General features: G+C 40.4%; 1 protein-coding gene across 2 annotated transcripts in view; it reads left to right on the forward strand.

Annotated features, from left to right (window-relative positions):
* Window positions 1–273: 273 nt before the first annotated feature.
* Window positions 274–24,134, forward strand: part of NFKB1 (nuclear factor kappa B subunit 1) — a 58,006-nt gene continuing 34,145 nt past the window's right edge. Inside the window, exons 1-4 of one of the 2 annotated variants that reach the window (XM_048066390.2) lie at window positions 274–497; window positions 12,474–12,526; window positions 13,640–13,724; window positions 22,434–22,474. In XM_048066390.2, coding sequence (XP_047922347.2) covers window positions 12,482–12,526; window positions 13,640–13,724; window positions 22,434–22,474 — 171 coding nt within the window. In that variant the 5' untranslated portion in view covers window positions 274–497; window positions 12,474–12,481. The remainder of the gene's footprint in view (window positions 498–12,473; window positions 12,527–13,639; window positions 13,725–22,433; window positions 22,475–24,134) is intronic. The other variant, XM_048066391.2, reaches the window with a different exon arrangement.

The following is a 24,134-nucleotide window of genomic DNA, read 5'->3' on the forward strand; positions in this document are numbered from 1 at the left end:
CCGCCAGAAAACTACACGAATCCCTAAAAACAAACAAACAAACAAAAAACAAACCGCAGGCTACGCTCCCAGCTCCCTCCTGCGGGCAGGTGGCGGGCAAGCAGCACCCCCACCGGCCGCCCCTCAGCAACGGCCGCCCCCAACGGCCGCTCCCGCCCAACGGCCGCCCCGCTCCTCCCTCCCCGTGAGCGTCAGCGGGAATTTCCAGCCAGGAAGCCCGGCGGGCAGGGGCGGGGAGGCTGCGGCCGCTCGGGCCGGTGCCGCTCGGCTGCCCTCGCCGCTGGGGCGGGGGGAAAGTCCGGGGAACCGGGGGGGGGCGGAGGATCCATGGCGCGGCGCTGAGGGACCCTTTTCCCTTCACGGAGCGGGGTCGCCGCCGCCCCGGGGCGAAAGGGGAAGGCGGGGGCCGGAGGCACCTCCCGCTTCCTGCGGCGGAGTTCCTGCCCAGGGCGCCGGCCCTCGCCGTGCCTGCGCCGGATCGGGAAGGCGGCAGCCCGGTAAGTGGTTGGTGTGGGGTGGGAGACCTCCGAGGAGCCTTGTCCGCCTCGGGAGGTACGGGCTGAGGGGGTTGTAGGGCGGCGGAGCGGCCGGTGCGGCGTGCTTGTAGCGAAGAGCTCTCGGCTTCCTTCGTGCTCGCCTGAAACGGAGCTTTGTTCCCCGAGAGATGAGCTGCTGGCTGCTTGGCCGCTATCACTGCACTGCTAGGTAATTGTATGCGAATAAGCAGGAGTCGCCCCTAAGCGTTCGCTGGGTAAGGCTTCGTAGGCTGGAGAGCCTCGTAGCTTGGCACCGCGTTTCACTTTCCTGTCTAAAAATGCCCCAAGTCTCTGCTAAAGGACCGTGTTTTGAAAGAAATATCGATTTTAAAACTTTAAGGAGCCTGTCATCTTTGGCATGTTTAGTTTCATGCTTCAGAAGTCCTCTTTTCAGAGAGAAACTTAATATTAAGTGGATTAACTCTCCCTCACCGCCCTATGCTGTGCAGCATTTAAGGTGCTACGCCACCGCTGTCAAACTCAAAGAGCAGGGTTGAAAATACTTAGTCTTAACAGCTCTTCATTTTTATTCATGTTGAGTCCATAGGCCGTGCACTGGGAAGCTTTTGCAATAATATTTTAGTCAAAGTATCCCATTATTTCAAAAGAGAGTGTAGCTGCCCATTCGAGGAAAGCATTAGCCCAGACGTCATCCAAAGACGTCATCCTGTCTGCAGTGTTTTGTAATCTACAGAAATGACTACAGTTTAATTGAGAAAATGAAAGAGGAAAAAGAAGCCTGTAGCGATCCAGAGGCAGGCCCTCTGTTCTGTAAACTTTTGTGGCTCGCTAATTGGACCGACACACCTGCTGAAATGCTGCTGTCAGGATCTGCCGCGGAGTGTTTTCAAGAGGTTGCTGTAGAGATTTCAAGGAATCTCAGTGCTGAGATACATGCCAGACCTGCTAGTATTTCAGGTTAAATTCTTTGAAGCAGAAAGGAGAAAATCCTTCTTCTTTCTTCCACCCTCTGTCCCTTTTTTTCGAGAAAGAAACGTCAATCAACAGTGCAGTCATTAAAATGAAATTGTTTCCTCTTGTGAGTAATGAGAGCGCTTTGAATAGAGTTAAGGTTGTAAAACTGAATGGCTTTGTTTCATTTCATGTCACGTTGGGTGTCTTTTAAAAAAAAATGATGTTGTAGCAGATAAACTTCATAGCTGTAGATGCTCAGTTCAGTCAGCGTCTTCGTGATGTTTTTGCAGTTTGTATTCTGGAATCAGAAACTTTGCTGTAAAAGTGTGCCGGGAGAGGAAAAAAGTTAATCTTGGGAGAGGGCGAGAGGGGGGGAAAGCAGAGAGCAGTACTTCATTTTTATGCACGTTCTAAAATTTTCTGCCTCACTTACTGAAAAATAGCAATTGTTCTCAATGCTACTATGTATTTCACTTTTAAAATACATTTTAATGATAATTGTAAATGTACTTCCTTTTTGAGGTGGCATTAGGTGATTCGAGTAGTGGGCACCTACAAATAAATGCCACTGATTCAACTTTGCTGATTAATAGATATTTTGGGGGTTTTTCATGAAAAAATAAAGTTCCTCTTCCTCATCACTGCCTTTTCCCAAAACCCTCCCATGCCGCTGTCTCAGGAATACATGCAGGGTCCAAAAATGAGTGCAGCTAGGGATTCATGTTACCTTCTTATCATCACCGGTGACACTGGAAGGAGAGGAACCACGTCTGCAGGCCCATGAGTCTTCACTGTCAGGGATTCTCTCTGCTGACTAGAAAGCTCAAGTCTCCCTTAATAGTTACATGCATGCATGGTAAATGTTGCATTGAAGCTGTGAAGATAGAGTGGAAAAACAATATATGTATATATTTACTAACTTACAGTAGGCTTTCTGGTGCAGCTGTTGTTCAGAACTTTCTGCAGTTTTCAGAGATTCTGGTTAATTGTTTTGTGTTTTCATGGATCTCTTCAATACTCCCTAAAATCTTCCTACCTTTTGGTGCTGTAAATGTTTGCCAACTCTTTTGTCAGACAAATAAGTCTCAGTTTAGGAAATTCATTTTCTTAAGCAACTAAAGGAAAGCCTAAAGTTGGTTTAGATATTTTTTTCAACAAAGTGGTAGCTTTTTTATTGGCTCTCAGGCACAAGGTAACACAGCTATTATAAAGCAAAGAGGAGAGAAAATTTCAGGTTAAACGGTGAAAAAGAATTTCAGGTCTTGGTCACTTCTGGCTGGCACAGGATTTTTACAAGCGGAAGTTGTGATTTGATGTCCAGTAAACAAACTGTGACTCTTTTATAAAGTTCTGCACTGATAACATCATAATTACAGCTGTCATTAATTGTGCCTTTAGGTCAGCCAGGCACTAAGTTAGCATCTAATTTTGAGTGTAGAAATAATCCAGTGGATCGTCGGCAGTGAATTCATCTAAGCAGATATTCTGCTGAAACACTGTTGACAGTTTTAGAAGTAAGGCCTTGAAAGATGTTTCAAATGATTCTGGTCTCAAGGTAAAATCCTTTGTGTAGGATTTAGGTGGAGCTGACAGACCATGTGTGGGGAGGAAGTTACTGTTGCTACTACTAGCATTTTTTCCCCTTTCAACTTTTATGTTCTTTTGAAAAGTAGTGCCAGACTTTTTTTTTTTCCTTCGTTTAAAACACAGAATTAGCTAAGCTAAAATACTTGTGTATTTCGTTCAGTCCTTAAAGCAATCTGTACCAGTATTGCAGATGAAATAGGTCTGGGGTGTGTGCGTGTTCGTGTTTTTGGTTTCTTTGCTTTGAAGATTGTATTTATTTGTGCTTGCACACTTATGGACAAATTTTAGCACAAATGACAAAAACAAAGTGAGCAGACTTTTTCAAGTCTCATTAGTTTAGTCTTGTTGTTGTTGTTACATTATAGCCTACTGTAAAAAATGAAGACTGAAGGAGTTTTATTTCTTTGTAACACACAAACCTGATAAGCCTTAGTGACCACTTTGCAGCTGGAGATTCAAGCCAAAAGGAAAGCAGAATTGGGACCTTTCCAAGGCAGGGCTCTCGGGCATAACTGCAGTGGTGCTGCCCTCGGTTTTACCTCGGTGGTTCTGCCTGCTGTGTCGCTTAGTTCATGGACCATTTCTGCCGTGGTGTGTTTTCAGGGGCTGTTCGTAACCAAAGGGATGCTGAGAATCCCTTAACTTGTTTTGGTAACTGCAGTGGTAACAGCCCATGCTATTTTCTGAGCTCTCTTTTGCAGCTGTTGGTCTTTAAATGTGGGACTGTGTCTTCAGTAAGACGCCAGAACCCATATGAAAATATCTGGTGATGCTGCAAACCTTCTGTGAACCAGACCTCTGAAATCCTGGCTTTACTGGTTACCTAGCTTCTGAGAAACACTGCTCTCCTCTCCCCAGAAAGGAAAAGGTTTGCCCTTCAATACTGATGATTCATTGCACTTAAGGCTTATGAAGTGGGTGCGTATGTGCTCTTTAAGTTAGAATTCGACTTAGGTGAACAGTTTTGTATGCACTAGAGTTATTTCTACAGAACATTCAGTGGTTCTTTTTAATCTGTAGCAAACAGTAACAGCATTTTAACATGATTTTTAGGTTAGTTCAAGTAACTTTACCACCCCGTGTGGCTGAAATACGGTGTAGGTAGAGTTGTTTTGTGTTGAACCTCACTGGTTTTACATATACTTAGCATTATACATATGTGACAAACAAACTCTGCTGTATTTGAATACTGTTTATTCCTTTGGTTTAAATTGCTTTGAATATGTTTTAATAAAAACATTTAAATGTTATTCTAACAGTGTCCTGAAAAAAAACAGTTTGTGTTTAGGGTATCATTGTTTCCTCTTGTCATGTTAGTTTGCTATTAAAGTAAATGATTAAAATACTTATGGAAAAAAAAAAATCAGTCATAAATATACTTAATAAAAGAGCCATTCACATAGACCAGTTAGTATTTGCCAAATACATTTCCTCACACTATCCTTTTTTCTTTAAATATAGTGGTCAGCTGAGTCAATAATTCTCACTCAAGATTTCCTACACTAATTATGCACCAAAGTTTTCTGATTCAAAGCATCACACTCATTTGAAATCTCTTTAATTCCTGTGTTCATTTTCATTTCCTGAGCGTTTGGCAGTTTTTATACTGTTGCCCAGTAATACATCTTTGAAAATATTTTAAAAATTTAACAGTTTTTAATTGAGAAAATGTACACAACTCCCAGGTCCCACCCAGGAAATAATAAGGAACAGGAAATAATAAGCAGACCTAATTAATAACAAGAGGAGGCAATGTGTGCTGGTATACTAGCGGAAGAAAACCACAGGTCCTGTAGTGTCCTTTTGCGTTAGGTAGTGTTGCTGCAGCAGTCTGCAGATAAATCCGCAGAGGAAAGTAGTGTCTGTGAGTAACAACAAAGCAAAAAGCCTCTGCACAAACCTTTTCTCACTACTGACAGCTTATACTGAAATCCGTATTCCTGGCTTATACCTCTCTGTATTAGCTGAAGGGAAATAAGAAATACAGCTTACATATGCTGCTTTGGTGGAAATTGATGAGCATTGATGATTTTTACACTGAGAACAGTTTCCTCAGAACAGCCTGCCTGCCCCCGCTATTGAAGCCATAGGTGGGAGAAGAAATAAAGAAATATTAGTAATTTTGTAACATTAAAAGCAAACTTCAAATTTAAGTCCATTTTGTTGACTTAAAATCCATTAAAAAATAAATAAAATTAATTGTTTGGGCTTCTTGTCAACTCAAGCAAGCCAGCAATTACTTTCACAGGTTTTAAAAGGCTTTTTCTTTCTTGTCTGTCTGACATCTATACCAATAATGTGAGTGAAAGTAAGCCTGATGTTCCCATAGTATTTTGGTTCTGTTTCCTTGGCATGTTGCAGAACACTGTAGCTGTTAATCACCCATGGTTTTGAATAATCCAGGGGATTGCTTTTCTGTAGCACACTTCTTTTTTCTTTTTTTTTTTCCTCCTTTGGAAAAATGTGTACATGTCTACAGCTTGCATTTTCCCAATTTTTCATGCATGTGCCTCAAGACATTATTCATCTAAATGATAAATATTTGGTCCAGTCTTAACCTTTGCCCAGGGACTTCAGGAACAGTATAATTTATTATCATGGAGGCAAACAAAACAAGTAGTTGAGAATGTAAATAAAATAACCATTGATAAAACCTTTTTTGTATTAAGGTTTTGCTTTATTGGGAGGGGCTTTTCCCCCCTTCTTTTTCTCTCCCTCCCCAGCTCCCCCACATTCACCCCTTGGAAACTTTTTCTGCAGCAGGCTCCGCTCACGGCAGCAGTGATGGAAGTGCGAGATGCTGGTAGCTAACAGCTGTCGGAGCCTAGCTGTGTAGACCTGCTTTAAGCAGGTTTGGACAATACGCGTTCAAAATGCCAGCAACTGCTTGGAATCCCGCCTGTACAATATTCCTGCTGTTGTTACATCGCTTTTAGCAGAAATAAATCCCATATTTGTTAAGAAAAACATATTTTATTCAGCCTTAGAGGTTTAAAGTGATTAGAAGAACATACATGGCTTAAGCTATGGAAAATAAAGCTTGTTCACATAACTGTTGCAGGGTCATGGCCCCGCTCTCAGAAGCGTTATAAGACCTGTGTATATGTACAGGCCACAATTTTGGGCAGAGGCAGAAGACAGCAGGTCTCAAACTTCCTTTCCCCCTCCCCACCCCGTGCTTCTCTAAGACTATGTTCTACCCCAAAGGCTTTTGCCCTTGAGCTGTGCCCCTGGGGGCTGTATTTTGGGGGAAAATACTGGGTTACAAGGGAAATAAGCTAGGAGGAGGTGTCCAGGAGCTTGGAGGAGGCAGCGCCCCTGCTCTAAGGCACTGCAGCGATGAAGGCTTGAGATCAGTATCTCTGGTCTGTCCGAGCAGCCTGCTCTTGCTCTAGCCAAAATCATCTCACTGCAGCTCTTGTCCCGGTTCCAGCCCTCGCCCAGCAGCTTGCAGTGTCTGTATTGTGCAATACATTCCCTACGTCTCTGTTCGGGAAATGCGGGTCTGAATGCAGATTGGTTTGCAGCTGATAGAAAAGTGAGGCTCAAGGATGGGTAGTTACTACTAAAAGAAAGAAATAGAGAGGTGAACAATACCAGGTGAAACATGTTGTAGAGAATGTGTAGTAAGGTGGTTAGTGTTGTTAGTGTTTCTACCTCAGTATTTCAGAGCTGCTACAAGATTTCAGAAAACTTGAGGCCTCATAAAAATACAGTTCTCTGCCATCATTGTCTGCTGTGTTTCATCGCCCTGGTGTAGCACAAATATACTCATGGCATAATACACATAAAACACAAAGGTCTTTGCCTCTCCTTCATCCTTATTTTTCTCTATTTTGCATAAACAAAATAAACAGGCTAAGAGCATAACCACAGTGAATTTTCATTGTGTCCAGTTGAAGTTTATTTTTAACAGGTAAATTACAATGAAAGCCAAATTAAAGAGAAAAAACACACTGCTAGAAAACATGCAGAAAGAACTGTGCTTTCGATATATCAAGTCAGTTAAGTGTAATAGTTGAGTTTCTCTTGTTTTGAGGCTGCTTTTGCCTTCTGAATCCCAGCCTTAAAAGGTGAGAAGAGGTAGATCTTGTACGTAAAAATTTCTCCTAGGAGATAGGTGTTCTTCAACATAGAAGTTTCTTTACACTGTCAGGCCAATTCCAGTTCAGGACTGTAACAATCTCTGAGTATTAAAGATCATGATCCACTAACACACACATCCTCAGTCTGCCTTTTACAGACTGTCTTATTAACTCCTGCCCTGTTAATCTGATCAGTGCTATAACCAAACCCTCTTCCATGGAATATTAATCTGTCCTGAACTCAGTCTTGATGATGAACTAATTAAAAAAATAAAGGGCAAGTTTTAGAAAGAATGAGTTGATGCTTTGTATTTTAAAACACATCAGGCAAATACCTTAATGCTAGTCTTTTGCGTTCATTTTCTGAGGTTATAATGGGTATTACGTCACATCAGTTTTTATGCTTTTATTTTGTTTGGTTGGCTCTAAGTACAGAGAATTTAAGAGCTGAGTGGTTGTTAAGAGTTTTCACCAGCCATCACCCTCTTATGATAAGGCAAGTCTTTGTAGGATAGACATATTGGTGAAACTTCATCCTTTGTTTCTGCAAACTGATTAAAGAAAAAATAAATTCAGACTCAAAGAAGATAGGTGAAAAGTAGAGACCTGCTTACCATGTCTCTTTGAAGGTCTGGGAAAGGAAGCATCTCTCTTTTTTTTTCTGGTCCCATACGAAGTGTTAGCTTCAAGTGTAAGTTCACTAGCACACTTCAAAATACAACTGTTCAGATTTGGGAGACTAAACCTCAAGTTTCCTTCGGGGCTGGGAGCCAGGGGGTGTTGCAGGTATTTAGGGTAATATTCAAATGATTTTATTTCCTGTTGGGAGGAATAAGAAGTCATCCCAAACTGTTAGTGTATAGACTGTTCAAGTTTTATCCCAGCTAGTGTTAGGAGATCAAAGAAAGAAAAAAGAATGAGATCTGAAGTCTCAGTTTTTTAACAGGCGTGCAGCTGCCGGGTGAGATGAGTGGAAATGTTTTCTGAAATAACTGGACTGTTAGTATCTGGATCAGACACTGGAGTTTTATTCCTCATTGACCAAGAATTTTGCATTGGGTTATGCTTGTCTGTGCAAAGGTAGTAGGGGAAATGTCCCGTTCTGTGTTTGTAGGTTGGGTATTGGCATCAAAGAGGAAAATGGTTTACCTTATTGGAAAATTCAGGCTGGAAAGTTGAAGAGAAACAACAGAGGGAAAGACCTGGCCTGCAAATAATCAGGGTGCTAACAAAAGTTGGTTGAGAAGCCTATCTTTCTTTATTTATTTATTTGGGGAAAAAAGGTAGTTAAACACAGTGGACGTTGGAGAACAGCAGAGAAGGGCCCTGAAATCAAATGATGGAGATAAATAGAAATGAGGAATCACATTCCTGGATGAGAGCGTTCCCACATGAATTATGGTATTTCCAATTTAAATGCCTGATCAATATGAGGCTTTAAAACAAATATTCAGAAAACAGTAAATGAACTCGTGTTCTGCCAACTGTGGCTACTTGTGCCTGGTGTTATGCAGTTATTAATGAGGAGCAGTGAGGCCAAGTAGCTGCCGCTATGTTCTCCTGGTCGGTTGGTTAGATCGGTGCAATCCCATCAGCTTCCATACATGTGTGTGTACATATATCTTCCTGGTTTTTGTTGTTTTATTATTATTAATTTCTCTTTTTCTAACCTTTTTCACAAGAAAAAGAGCCACTGTAGGGAGAAAGGAAAAGTGCACGCATATGCCTACACATACTTAAATTCTCTCCGCAAGCCCAGCTGTGTGGTTTTGAACAAATTTAGCTGGATATTAGGGTTTCCCATCGTGCTAGGGGCTACCTGAGGTTCCTTTACCCATCGTTGAATAGTCACACTAAAAATACAGTGAGTTGAAACATCTAGTTTCCTGGGCCCCATTATCTGAAAGACTTGAGAGGATCTCCAGGGTGGAGAATGTTGTGGTTGGTTGTGGTCTGCAGGTGGAGGGGTATTTTTCGTAATGTAGATTCGAGTTCGCAGTGTAGCTTCGGGGAACAGGAGATTATGTGGGGACCAGGCATATATGACAAGATGAACTTCCACAAAACAATTTTAATCTGGGTCATCTTCAAATGAGAGAGATGTGGTTTTGACCTGACTTTTCTGAGGTGCATATAGCTTGGATAAAAACCATCTCTGAGCCACAGTACAGCCCGTGTAGCTCTCTGTATAAGGAGAGTGAACACAGCTACTCATGGCAGATGCTAATCTTATCACTTCATGCAGGTGTGTAGAAATTCACACAGTAAGGGAAGAGGGCAATTGAAAGCTATACTATGTGTGCTGAGCTCTGTCTTTAATGCTTGGGTCTGATTCTCTTTCTTTTTTGTCATGTTATTGACCCTTCCTAGATTTTTATTTTATTTTTTTTCCGAGAAGAGGAAGGTTAGAGATTTGATAACTAAATAAATCTGAAGCAAAAAAAAATGCTAATTTGGAAGTAGTACTCCTGGAACTTTTTTGTCATTTGGCTTTCAAAGAGGACAAAGCATGTAATGAAACCGAGAGTGCTCTCAGTCATTTAGACGGGTCATTTTAAACTGCTGGGTTAATTTTTGTCTAGGCCCTGCAACGGCACTCGAGTGTCAGTTTACATACACAAAGCCATATATTTGCACATCTAAATCATCTCATGTTTATATTAAACTGGCTTAGCAGTCATGCCAGGGAGAATGTCTTTAACCTTTCCCCGAAGCATTGCAGCTGACTGCTGAACACAAACGAGCTTAAGAGACACCTGTGCTTTTGGTGCCAGAGAGATTGGGCTTAATATCTCGTTACAAACTCCTCACTACATATCTACAGCAGCTGGGCACTGTGCAGGTACCTAACTGCTGCTTCTCATCTCCAGTGACTGCAGTTTTGCTCTTGGGACGTTGTTGTTCACTGCATTAGCCAAAAAAGCAGAAAAGACGGTTTTGATCAGGTGAATTTTGAAGGACAGGTTCTGACAGACAAAGCTGTCATTTCTGCCTGAATTTTGGTATCAGGGGTCTTTAAATGAAAAATTTTCAGAAATACTGCCTCTGCGGTATTTTTCCACTTTGAAGTCACGTAGCACATCGTTGTAAATGTAACCAGGAAGCAGAGCAGGTGTGCAAACCTTCCTCCACAGGGTTCTGCTGGACCGGGAGCGAGGCAGTCCAAGAAACCAGAATAGGGCAAAGATGGTGGCATATGTTGTGAAATCTATCGTGTTAGGCTTAAAGTTAAAGCTGGGAGATGCTTTGTTTGAAAGTTTTGCAAAGAAACATGCAATCAGCAATCTGGGAAGTGGGCAGATGCTGTTGATCTTGGCTCCTCAGAAGCTTTGTTTCCTGAACACGTGTAATTACTGTTATCTAGGTATTTTAGGTATTTTGAAACAATTTTGCTTATGTGACCCATGAAACAGCAATTAAATATAAGAGATCACAAAACAAGGCTTTTGGGGCCAGTTTTTATTCTCTTGTGCAGAAGAGATCCGGCATTTGCACTCTTGTTGCCTAATCAGTGTGCATCAGTGGGTATACCCTGACACTTCCTAAGAAATGTTGGCTGTTGAGGTCCTCAGGTTATTTACCATAACACCTACAGCTTTAATCGGGAAGTGTTTGCCAAAAACTGAATTACAGATTCAGTGATTTCAATAACTTGTCACTTGGTGATAAGCAATATATTTGTTTGTTTCTCTTATGGAACTGAGATGTCAATGAAACACATATTAGTAAAGTTCATTCTATACTGCAGGTTTCATTACAAATGCCTTGGATGTTAATTTTTTTCTATAAAGATTGGTAATAATAGCAAATTATTCATGAAAATAATGCTGTGCATAATGTGCTTCTGAAGCAAGGTGGTTGACTGGTGTTTATATTGCTGAAGTCCTGATGTATTAGGTAATGAGGTACAGCATGGGTGAGTGTGGCTGCTCGTTATATCTGCTACCCATTTTTGGCTGAAATCTTATGACCAAATATTTAATATTTACTCAAATACTGCAACTGAGTATTATCTAGTAGATATTTCTGTCTAAACTTGAATTATACATGACCAAACGCTTGTATATTCTAGGTTCAAAAATACTTTTACCTTCACAGACCTCTTTGCTAGAAGTCATCTGTGTATTAAGTGCCTCCTATTTCACCATTTAAAATTTTCTTCCATTTTCTGCTTGTGTGGGATGGGTGGCTGTATGTTGTCTTTGGAGCTTTGTCTCTGTCAAAGTGAAGTACCTAAGTATTCCAGTTGTCTTCTTGATAGTTGCCTTTCTAATTCCTGTAGAAGGTACGTGGTGACTCAGTTTTTCTGTACTGGTTTACTGCTTGCTTGCTACTCTCTTCCGTAGGGCTGTAGGTTTTCACAGGTTGCTTTGCTTTGCTGGAAAACGTGGTTCATGTTCACTGTAGTGGAATATGAGAGCTAGCAACACATTTGTATCTTTTATTACTTATTACCCTTATTTAGGGTGTCTGCATGTACGCAGACATGAGTCTCCTGAAATCGTCACTATGGTTATTTTCAGATATGCCCTTGGAGAGCCCTTTTCAGTAAGATCAACACAAATGAAATTGTAATTCTTTCAATAATATTTACACACAGGGAAATAACACTTATCTTTTATAATAGACCTAAACAATTCCTAAGAAAAATTCCAGGTTCTGCTACTGGCTTGCCATTATGTCCCCTGCGTAAGGCAGGCTACAATTTCCCACTGGTCCAGCAAGACCCGTGAGAGGGGGTTACGTACGTTGTACAGTCGTATATCACTGTCAGCGCTAAAGATTTTTTTGGTGCCAACCACTTGTGGACCTCAGGAAATAAAGGCGTTAAAGTTAGTCGATGTTTGACTCTTTTTTTTTATTTAAAGAAAAAGGTATTGAATGTTCTTTCTTGGGGATCCTAATCTTGTATTTAGCAGTACTTTACAAGAAACAATTAATTCATTAATGCCCTGATGCTGTCTTATTGTATGAAAATGCGGAGTGCTGTCTTTGCTGAACTATGATGATGATTCTGCCTGAACTCCAACAACAGAATAGCCAGGGTAAAGACAGAAACAAATTAATTCCTAATTTAAATGAAGTTGCAGTAAATGTTGACTTCAGGACTTTAATGTCAGGAGTTTTGAGTTGCTTGGGAGCAGGCAATGGAAGACCCTCTCTGTAGCATCTCCTGTCCCTAACCCTTGCAAATACTGGGGAATTTTAGGGGTGTTTTAGAAATCATTAACGTCGTAGGTAAATCAGGATGGGTCAGAGATGAACCTTTTAGCTCCAACAGTTTTCATCCTTCTCAATTGCTCTACTCTGAAAAAAAATGAGAGTTCTGATAATTCTTCTTGTGTTTCAGGACTTAAAATGGCAGGAGAAGATCCCTATATTATGGGAGTGTCAGATCCCCAAGTAAGTGTATTATATTTGTGTATTTTCAATATCCCTGTATTCTATTCTAGCTCTCTGTGTTGCCTTCCTGTTGTGCTGTCCTGTCATTTCCTAGACCCCAAAACATGCAAATTTAAATGCATTCAGCTATTGGCAGAAATCAAATTTGAGGGGAATCTAGCTTTTATTTTTTTCCCTAAGCTGGTCTTTACATGATCTGTGAAGTACCTCACCACCGGTGAAATGGCTAAAGTGAGAAGGAAAGCCAGGCCTGTTTGCAAGAAGCAGTTGAAAACCATACTCATTTTTATGCCCTATCTGCCTGGGACACTTGCTCTGAAATTCTTTCTGTTGTGGGCATTGGACATGATCTGAAAAAGAGGCCCCTTATGCCCTAAAAGGCCACTTTATGTCATTTTTGGTGAGATTTGCATTCATACAGATGACTAAAACGTCCCTTCACTTACACAGATCAAAAGGTCTGGCTCTTCAGCCACTCTTCCAGATCTCATTAGGTCATTTTATGATTTAATTGTGAGAATTTTATCTGAATGAAGAACAGATCATTTCTACTCACTTTAATTTCCAAAAATAGATGATTTTCTCTTTTGTGCTTGCTCCACTTTAGAAGATTCATACTTGACAACATTTCAATGGATTAAGACATGTCTATGTTCAAAACAAAAATTGCAATTTAACCAGGGCATACCGTTTTTTTGCATTAGAGCTTGTAAATGTATTTGAATAAGGAATGTAGTCTGGTGGGGTTTTATCACAGAAGTTGAAATGAAAACTCACATGGCTCTCAACAAGGCCTTGTGCAAGACATCTAAGGTCACATTTTCAGAATTTGGCCTCTAAGATCTTTTGAACAAACAGCTGTTACTGTCTGTAAGCAAAATGCGTGCTTAGAAATTGTGCTGAGCTCAGTGCAGTCATGTAAGATTCGTGAAATTTTGTCCCTACCATCAACTTTGCTGGCATTGCTGTTGCCAGCAGAAATAAACTAGATACAAAATGTTTACTTATTGGAGCCTGAATATTTGCAGAGAACTCTGAAGTTCTTTGCTGAAAGTTACTTTATGAAACTATTTATGTGTGTAGTAATGAAGAGTATACTCTTTTTCAATACAGATGTTTGCAATGGACCAGTTCATGGGAATGAATACAATATTTAATAATACAGGTTACATCACTTCAGACTTACCACTACGAACAGGTAGGAACTGTTGCTATCGGATTGTGCTATTTTCATGCTGTTTCTTCCAGTTTTGTTTTTCTTTTGTGTGAAATTCTTGTCAGCGATTGTTTTGTTTACACTATTGTATTTCTTAATACTATATACAAAGTTGTCAACTAGACTAATGTTGGACTGACTTCATATTTAACCTCATGAAAGTTTCAAGAGTGAGACAAAGTGATTTTCATTTGACTTGTACAGAAACTGAAAGTTTCAATCAGTTAAATGATTTGAGTGACCAAAGAGCTTTGAGTGACCTCTTCTTAATTTATTTTTTTAATTTGCATCATCAGTGACCTCTAATGTTTGTATTGCCAGTTTGCAGAGTACAATATGTACTTTTTTTTTTTCTCTTGAACATTTGTTGTAATAATTCTTAAGGTGCTTGTTTTTCACTAATAAAAAGTAGAGTGTATTCAACTTCCTGTATCATTCGAATGTGTTTTTCCTTCTCAGTGACTTCGCTGTTTCCTGTACTGTGGCTGTCTGGTATTAAAAGTACCTGACAACTTCCTGAATAATAACACCAGTTTGAAAGTTCAGAGTCAAATTTTGCAACCGAACACTGAAAATAACCAAATAGTGTTCTGCAAAAGCCTGATATGCAGTTCTTCCAGTATGGTTCCAGAACAAGAATATCAAATGTGTGTGTTATATGTCAGCCAGTATTAGCTGCTTGATCAATTTAGGTCTGGTTTTGCATATTAAATTTCTTTATTAATTTTGCTTGAATTTAGAAAATCCTATGTTTCTCCTGCTTAATTTATTAAAATGGCTGATTGGAAAGGAGGTGGGAATTAAAAATCTATTTAACTATATGAGTTTTTTCTTGATTTACCATCTCCAGTATAGTTATTAATGTCTTTTAACATGGCAACTTTCTCTTGTTGATTTGATCTGTTTGAGTTGGTTGTGTAAGGATGTAGGTAGTATCTTCTATATCACAGATGGCTTTGTTTTGTTGAAAGAGCAAATCCCCTTTGTGTTTTTGCTTTTTTTTTATATATTTGATACACTTGACAGCAGCAAAGGTGTAAAGGATAGAATGAAATAAACAGTATTAGCCTTTTACTTCATAGGTAAAATTCCACTTTAACGTAAAAATAAATGCTGATTGAAAAATAAAGGCATGTTTACTGTTTCAGTGCTTCCTGGTTTAAACCATACTTCAAGTTCTCTTGACTGAATATTAGCGAGGAAGGATCAAGAAACACATATGGTACAGATAATTTTGTTTCAAGATAAAATGTTCCGATGAGCAAAGCTCTTGACAAATATGGACAGGCATCCAGCAAATGAATGTTGCAATCATTTGTTTGCACTGTTTTTATTAAGGCAGTATAATTATACAGTAAGATTCGTCTGTGTAAGATTAAAGGGCTTGTAAGTTATATACCAAGGGCTTCTTTTTTCACTGTTCTCCCAGAGTTTCTAAGGAACGAATAAGGTTATTGGAATTTTGATTTCCCCAGAATTATATCTTTTTTACACATTACTATTTAAGCTTACTTTGTACTCTTCATGCCAGGTTCATTCCATACAAATTATTCAGATATATAAAACTGATTTTCAGATATCTATGTCCTGTCTAAACTAGAAAACAGCTGTTTTTAAAATCACGTCAGGGAGTCAAGAATTCACTGAGATCTAGAATCACAGAAAACTCTTTCAAGTCTAAGTCTAGCTGTATCCTTTATTCGCAAAATTACTTAGAAACTGTCCTTTTTTCTTTCTTTCTTTCTTTTTTTTTTTTTACGGCACTGCTCTTGTCTACTGCTGAAATATAGGTGGCACATTCCCCGTGTACAAAATGGGATTTAATTAAGAAGTGTGGATTTCAAATTATTACAAACAAAAGCTCAATCATAAATTTCAGAAAAGGTTGTCAATTCAATGCTATCTAATGATTTTGTTTCTTGAGTACTATCACTATAATACTTACTTCCTCCCCTGCTTGAAACTATGGTGTATTGATAGCTAGCTTTTTAGTTATAATGTAATATAATAATTTATATATTACGTTCTGGTTGTTTCTAAGCAGGAACTAGTTATTTCTTTCTATACAAGAAGACCAGTTACAAATTCAAGTGGGATTTTCCAAAAGTACTTCCAGTCAAGATACAGAGAAGGTGAAATAAGTGTTCTAAAAAGGATTTTTGTTTAGTACAATTGGATGATTTAAACACAAAGATCCAAGGACATTAATTATTGCTCATGATTTGGTGTGGTGCCTACATCTTTCAATCTCTACGTTCATAAATGCGCATTGTCAGACGTATTACACTGGCAGGCAGTTTCAATGTATAACTGAATTGCCTTATCATGCCAGTGTAGGTGATTCAACAAATAGCTGGGGAATTTGGGGACTTTCTAATGATAGATGTTCTGCTGTTACATTAATATTTACAGTAATACTGGAAAACCTTTGAGGCGACGGGGCAAGGATTTTCTCTTTGCATTTGTCAGTGCTCAGATCTCTCTACCCACGTTTTTCTGTCTCACGTATATCAGTTTTAAGTAAAAATTACAGTCAGTGCTTGGTTATTTTGGCTCTAAACCTGTAGTAGGTAGTTACTTGGTTCAAGTTTTACATTTACATTTAAAACTAGAAGGAGAAGTGGTCTCTGTGTACCTTGGGTGAAAAAAGGTTATATTTATAACAACTACGGTAACAGCACAAGCTGTAGGACCAAGCTGTGCGTTTAAAATACCCCCAGTAGCAGGCATGGTGTAGCATGAAGTCAGCAGGTTCTTTGGCTCCTTAGGAAGCATCCTGCCTTTGAGAGTCAGGTACTAACCCTTGATGATGTAGGGGATGGAAAGAGAATTATCTGCAGCAGGTATTAAGGCAGTGTAAAAGCAGATATGCAGCAGTCTGATGTCCACTGTGTAGTGGAGGGATAAAGTGGTGCCTGAAATTGGAGAGGACATTGGCAGAACTCTTAGCAAAGTATTTTATAATTTTAGGTGTTTCTTTCTTACTCCTGATTATACAAGACCATCTATAACCGTATTGCAGAGTACTCAGGTGGGGGGAGAGAGAGAGGGGTGTTTGGGGGAACTGGTCACTTATTTTGTTTATTAGGGGCTCTCATCTAACTAGCCATTGGCTCTCAGTTGTTGTTTGTTTGTTTTTTCCTTTTTTTCTTTTTTTTAATTTTTTTCCAGTCAGACTAAGCCTGTGAAGTTGAAGCAGGACCATCAGCAGCTGAAAAGGCTGCTCAAATTACATTTTCTTGTATTATTTAACCTCCTCTGCCCAACATTCTGCAATGCTTGCTGTTGAGAACCAGGAAAGGTATAGAAGAATAAAGCATGCCCTTTAAAAAAAAAAAAAAGAGAGAGAAGCTTTATTTCATATTTTCTCAAAGAGACAGTTATTCTTAGTGGGAGATTCAGGGAAGCCTGACCATCAGCAAAAATGAGATGGGTGTTCATTTCCTGGTCCCACGGCAGCAGCCCTAGTCCATAAGCATGGGCAGAATTGCCTACAGCTTTTGGTGTTTTTTTCTAAATCTTCTGGAGAGTGAAATGGGGGAGGAAACAGGTTAAGCAAAGCCCATGTGCTGCTTGCTTTAAACATCTTGCTTTAAATATCACACTTTAAATTTTGCAGAGCCTTCCTGTAAGGGTAGATCCCTGAGGGGGAGGACTTATGAATCACAGAATGGTTTGGGTTGGCAGGAACCTTAAAAACCATCTAGTTCCAACCCCCTGCCGTGGGCAGGGACACCTCCCATCAGACCAGGTTGCTCAAAGCCCCATCCAGCCTGGCCTTAAACGCTTCCAGGGATGGGGTGTCCTGGTTTTGGCTGGTATAGAGTTAATTTTCCTAATCTTCCTAGTAGCTGATATGTTGCTATGTTTTGGATTTAGGATGAGAATAATGCTGATAACACATCAATGTTTTTAGCTGTTGCTGAGCAGTGCTTACACTGAGTCAAGGATTTTTGGCTTCTCATACTGCCCTGCCAACGAGGAGCACAAGAAGCTGGGACGGGACAAAGCCAGGACAGCTGATCCGTGGTGACCAAAGGGATGTCCCGTTCCACGTAGCATCATGTTGAAAATAAAACTGGGGGAAATGGCTGGGGGGAGGCGGATGCTGCTCATAGACTGGCTGGGCATCAGTTGGCAGCTGGTGAGCAATTGCGTTGTGCATCACTTGGGATTTTAATTCTTTTTTTTTTTTTTCTTCTTCCTTTCTTATTAAACTGTTCTTATCTCAACCCACGAGTTCTTGTACTTTTTCCTTGTACTCTCCCTGATGACGCTCGGGGGAGTGAGAGAATGGCTGTGTGGTGCTTAGCTGCCTGCTGGGTTAAGCCACACGGTGCATCCCCAACTTCTATGGGCAGCCTGTTCCAGTGCCTCACACCCTTTGAGTAAAGATTTTTTTCCTAATATCTAATCTAAATATCCCCACTTCTAGTTTAAAACCATTCACCCTTGTCTTATCACTGTCACCTTGACAAAGAGTTCCTCCCCAGCTTTCCTGGAGATCCCCTTTAGGTACTGGCAGGCTGCCGTGAGGTCTCCCCAGGGCCTTCTCTTCTACAGGCTGAACAACCCCAGCTCCCTCAGCCTGCCTTCACAGGAGAGGTGCTCTAGCCCTCTGATCATCCTTGTGGCTCTCCTCTGCCATAGACCTGCTCTAACAGGTCTATGTCTACAACAGGCCTTAAGGAAGGATAAGAGATCTGGAGTCTGAGGTTTTAGCAGCAAGGTACCACTTCCAGGATGGACACAAGAGAGTTGGTATTGGGTTTTTATAACCAAGACCTAGAGGCTGAGAGTGGTTTCATCCATATCCACTGGGTAAAACAGCACGCAATTACAAGGGCAGGATGCAATACAGCTGCCTATATCCTCCCAACCTCACAAACTCTTGACTTGGCTGTGGTGGAGAGAGCACACCTCAGTGGGTGCTCCTTTGGGAATTGTGTGCGCAGGGTGAGGCCTGTCAAGAGGAAGAAAGAATGTAAGCGGTGGGAGTGTCAAGATGCAGGAGGGCCTCTGACTCAGACAGGAAGGAAAATGAAGAAATGTAGCAGTTGGAGAAGATGTGGGGAAGTGCGACTGTGAGTCAGGCTGGAGGGGAGGCAGCGGGATGTGAGCTGGCCTGTGGCAAGCGAGGCGAGAAGACAGAAAAGGAAGCATTGAAGAGTATCAGGATGTGGCATTCTGCACCAAACCCCCTCCAGGCTGGAGGACTGCATGACCGAGTTGCCGTTCATAGCCCTCCTGGTTGTGCAGCAGTGCCAGGCAAGTCGTGAGCAGTCTCATGTCAAAACTCGGCTCTTGGCAGCTGTGGGAGTCATCCCTGTGTGGAGGCCAACTGCGTGACTGTATGCTGCTTCAGCCTCTCTGGGGCAAACGTGGAGCTCAAGCTGTGTGTTTAGTAGTGTTCCTCCTTCTGCTTGTGTAACTCTTAAAGGGGGGTTCCTCACCAACAACTTGACCAGCCTAGAACAGAGGTGCAAAAGGTCGTCACAAACCTCGTCATTATACGTGCCATTTACAAGGTGTACATCTTCAGCTTCCTGCCATCTGCTTAGACCAGACATGCCTACTAATAGAAATCAACTATTAAAAACTTCCCTGTGCAAAACACCTTGGTTTATTTCACATTCCCCCTCCTGGGGAAAAGATTTGAGAGAGGGAGAGGAAGAGACAGAGAAGGGACCACACAGCAAATGTTAGGCTGTCTGTCTAACGTACTTCTGGAAAGTATTCAGAGCTTAGGGAAGACAGCTGGATGAGACCTTTGCGAAGCAAAATCCATTTCATAGTCAAAATAATATGTCACTTAGGCTTGAAAGTTACCTTTAATATTTCTGCTTTATTTCTAGATAGCATTTCTGATATAATCAAGTGCCTTGTATTAGTGTGCCTTCTCTGTCCACTTACTCAGATCTGCTTCAAATGCTGTACCAGAGAATTACTTAGTCGTAAGAAAAGAGAAAATGTTTATTCATAAAATCCAAAGGCTAAAATAAGACCTTGCAAAGCTTTGTCTTTAATACATGGGTATATGATCAGTTAATGTCTATTACCACTGATTAGTGATAGCAGACTGCACCCTTTTTTGCACTTTCTTAGTATTGGTATGTAAAATACTTTATTTTTTAATATATCTGTATGCTTTTTAGAAGTTTTTTTCCCAAGGGGGCATTAGTACTACTGTCCTAAGTTTTCCATTTTCCAGAGTTTTCACAAATGCCATGCAAGGTGAAACCGTCTCAGTAGTACAAACAATTCCCCTTGAGCTTTCCACTAGGCCAATATAATGGAAATCCCTCTCTTAGGATTTTGAACTCCCTCATGCGGAGGAAAGTCTTGAACCTGGGTCTGCTGCATCCTGGGGGACTGCTGGAACCACGTAGTAGCTTTTGTATAAAAGAGCACTTAGTTTTTCTGGCTCATGCTTAAGAGGGAGCAGTAAGGTTTTGTGCCGATTCTAATCACAAGTATATGCCTTGAAAGTGAATTCCTAAGGGGAAGACAGCCGAAGAACAACTGCTTGGCAGGCCCTGACCTGGAGGCTTGGTTGAGAGTTGAGCTACGCGGTTGTATTTAAAGTGAATTGCTTCTGCCAGTGCCCAGAAGATACAAGGCCTCTGGATTGTTAAAGTATAAAATGTTAGGTGCCTAATGCATGGGGAGAGTTAGAGATCTGTGAACAGCGGTCTTACATTCAAGTGCCAGTATCATGCTTAAACTCAACTTTACTCATCTTGACTCCATGTTACAGTCAGAAAAAAGAGCATAAAACCACACTAAAACTAATTAATTAATCTACGTCTTTTAAACTTTCTAAAGCCCAAAATGTTTTTCCTGATTTCTAGTGTAAAGTAACGTGTGTATGGTCTTGAAGCAGTTGCTTTACATGACTTTAAAGATTTTAATTGTAGCACTGTTTACTTTTTCACAGGAAGAGTGTTGGATTTGGGAACTAAATTATCTTTTTATGTGAAATTGTTGTGACTGGCATTTGCAATGGAGCTTTAGCATGAAGTTAATTCAGTTTTGCTGACTTTGACAGCAAAATAATAATTCTATCTGTTAGCATATTTATCAAAACTTTTCATTTTGAGAGTAATCAGTTACGAACTGTGTTGTCTGAGGACGTGAAGGTCTCTTTTATTAAAGTTGTATTGAGGAGCAGAGGACACACAGTGATACTGCAAATTGTAAATGAATTAATCCTCTGCCATTTTTAATTATCAGTGGACACTGAAGTTGAAGCAAACATGTCGTTCTGTGCTCAAGCCAAGTACTACCTGGTTGAGGTAGCTGGATAGCATGGTACTTGCAGGTGGTACAGATGTTCAGAGGCTGACCATACCTTTTCGTGGATGCTGGCAAGGCACAATATGCTTTTTTTTGCTTGCAGGCCCTGCCGTATAGATGTAGCTTGTCTCTTCTGGAGGTTTCATGTGTCCCAGTGAGCTTGCTAGATTCCTCAGCATGAATAGCTTCAGTAGGGTATAAGTGATGATGCATAAACTCAACAGGAATATAGCTGGCAATATATTGTGCAGGTATTCACAGTGAAGCTGTCATTTGGGGTCTGCTTTGATAACAACTGATTTTTTAGCATTGAAACCCAAATCCTCTTCTTTGCTTGTCAAGAGACAGGAAGGAAATTATACCTCACAGAACTGTTGTTTTCAGCCTCAGGAATAGCTTGCATTTGAAGAGGCGTTTCACACCCATCCACCTAGAGAGCTTTCCTCCTCTCTGTGTAAATAATCCAATTGATCAGAGTTGGAGCTTCCTTTGACGAGGTGATTAATTCTGAGCTCTGGTGGCACCGAGTTCTCATTGGATTTAGGGTCTGCTCGAAGGCTATTTAAACTGGTGCGTTTTGAATGAGGTTTGTGTTGTGAAGTTAGCTAAGATTCAGGGAATAGTGCAAGGTTTCAAGTTGTTGAAGCTAATAAGCCTTCTTTGAAAAAACAATCAGAATTTCTTAGAACATAACCCAGTGTGTCAGCAACATGCACAAAGATGGATTTCATTAAAGAGTCTGCATATAGTCAAATAGAGTGTGCTCAATGTTTTAGAGGCACAGCAGAGCAGTATATTTAGAAGTACATTTGAAATTATCGAAAGAATGTAAATGGTTTAGTCTCCTCAGTTCCATTTTTTAAAGCAGCTCTGACTGTTAGGACATGTTGAGACAGCTTGAATTCCTCCTATATTCCCATACCTCAGAGCTACCGATTGGCTCTCAACTTTCAAAAGCACCTAGTTGGTAGGAAGCCCCAGGGCCAAGGCTTGTGAATATAGTCTTTAGAGCCCAAGGGGTTTAAATACAAAAGTTAACCTTAGCTCAAGAAGGCCAGGCAGCTCATCTGTGGCAAGGAGAGGATCCAATTTTTACTCACTGCTCAGAGTCTTAACTGGGTGATCTGAATTACTCCTTTAGGTCCTCTGAGCTAAAAGTAGCTTTTGTTATTTAATCAATCCCTTCTTACTCCAGTGGTCTTGGTAAAGGTTACAAATGGTAGACTCCCAACTGATAAATTAGTTATTAGAATTTTACTTAAGTTCTGAAGATACGTGGGTGCTTTCAAAAAATTTCAAGACATTCAAGGATATCCATTTTATCCCTGTAACTTATGTTTCATTGTAATAGGAATATAATTTGCATTATGACATTTCTTCTTTCTTTTATGTTAGCAGACGGACCTTATCTTCAAATCATTGAGCAGCCAAAACAGGTAAGAACACTACATTTTGAAAATCTTTAGGATAGCTATGTCACTATGTTCAGCTTTGAATAAAGCTATGACTTAAGATGAGAGAGAAGGGTTGAAGAGGTTAAACTTAATAACAAATATGGCATTTAACCATGAGCAGTTTTTCCTCTCACTTTTGTAGTTAAATCGTTTCCTGTTTTGTTCTGTCTTCATCTCTGTGTCTCTTTGGAAGTGTCATAAGACAAAAAAAAAATGGAGGGTTTTAAAAAATGTCTTGCTAAATATAGACTTGTCATCTTAGAAATGAGTGTTATAGTACCCCAGGATTTTGAAACGTAAATTCGTAGACCAATCATGGGAGTTTTTTATAATTTGTTTCATGTTTCTTGAAAGATGTGAAAGAAAAAAATCCAAACATTTCATTCCGTTCCCAGAAGTTACAGGAAGTTTTGACTTGTGTTTTGTCATCATGAAGAAATCCTGTTGTCCTTTGAGATTCCTTTTATCACAGTTGGCTTTTCTGAATAACCCAAGACAAATGAAGATAAATACTTGAAAGTAACTTTTTTTGGTGACTCAGTAGCGAACGTTCACTTATGCTGCTCTGATAGTGTCAGTTTCATCCTAATGTACTGGTTATTATTCATGCAACTGAAGTACAAAGTAATTCTGGCTGGTGGCATCAGCAATTACAAGTATTCCTCCTTAAGCTGTTACAGTACAAAGTCCTTTTTTTTGCCTCTCCCACGTAGTTGCATAAAATCCTACATTATGCAGCTGTTAAGTAGATGGTTGTCTAGAAGCCATTCTGTCCTCTGCTTGGTCTTCTGCAAACGCATGTCACAATCCAGTCACTCTTCTAGGGGACTGTAGAGAACATCTGTTTCAGGCACACACTAAGGACATTTTTATACTTGAGCATCCCTATGGGAACAGGCGACACTTAAGTGTCTTATGTGAAACAGCAATGTACTGTGAACACTTGGAAGAATATGCTGCCTCTTCCTTGTTTTAGATTATCACAAATTAGGCCACGTCTTTGCATGGCAGAGCCTATAGTGTGCAGTGCCTAAAGAGAAACCACCCTTTTCCATACATGACATCTCCACAAGCAGCTCTTTAGTGGAATGGCATGTGGCAAGCTGAGCGATGGTTTATAACAGGGTAATGAGGGTGATCCATAGGCGGTGCTGTGACCGTGTTCTTTTTAGGAGCAAAGAGACAGTGGGGGAGAGTAGGACTGTATGTGTCAAAACACAGCTGCCATAGGAAGGGCAATAGGCTGGGGAAGGCCACTCGGATGTCTGCTGTACCTGTTGGGCGTAACGCATAAGAGGTGAAGAGAGACTGGGTTGTCCCTGGCATCATGACTGTGGAATTTGCTTTTCCTTCTGGACGACTTGAGTACAAGCTCATCATAGTTGGGCACTTCACTTGCAATACACTTGGTCACTTGGTCACCATAGGAAGGCAAATATATGATTTAGGATTAATTACACTGTCTGATCAGCATCTGAACAAAAGACAGACCTTTCCATTTGCTTGGGAGATATGTTCTTAAACTGAAAAGGCTTTGTTTAGTGAGATAGATATTGAAGCTAATGATTACAGAGTAATTTTTTGAGACGTTCACTGTCAGCTAATACAGACTTCAAATTCAGAGCTGCCTACTATTGCAGTC

This window comes from Anser cygnoides, chromosome 4 (genome assembly GCF_040182565.1).
Source record: "Anser cygnoides isolate HZ-2024a breed goose chromosome 4, Taihu_goose_T2T_genome, whole genome shotgun sequence".
Lineage (NCBI taxonomy): Eukaryota > Metazoa > Chordata > Aves > Anseriformes > Anatidae > Anser > Anser cygnoides.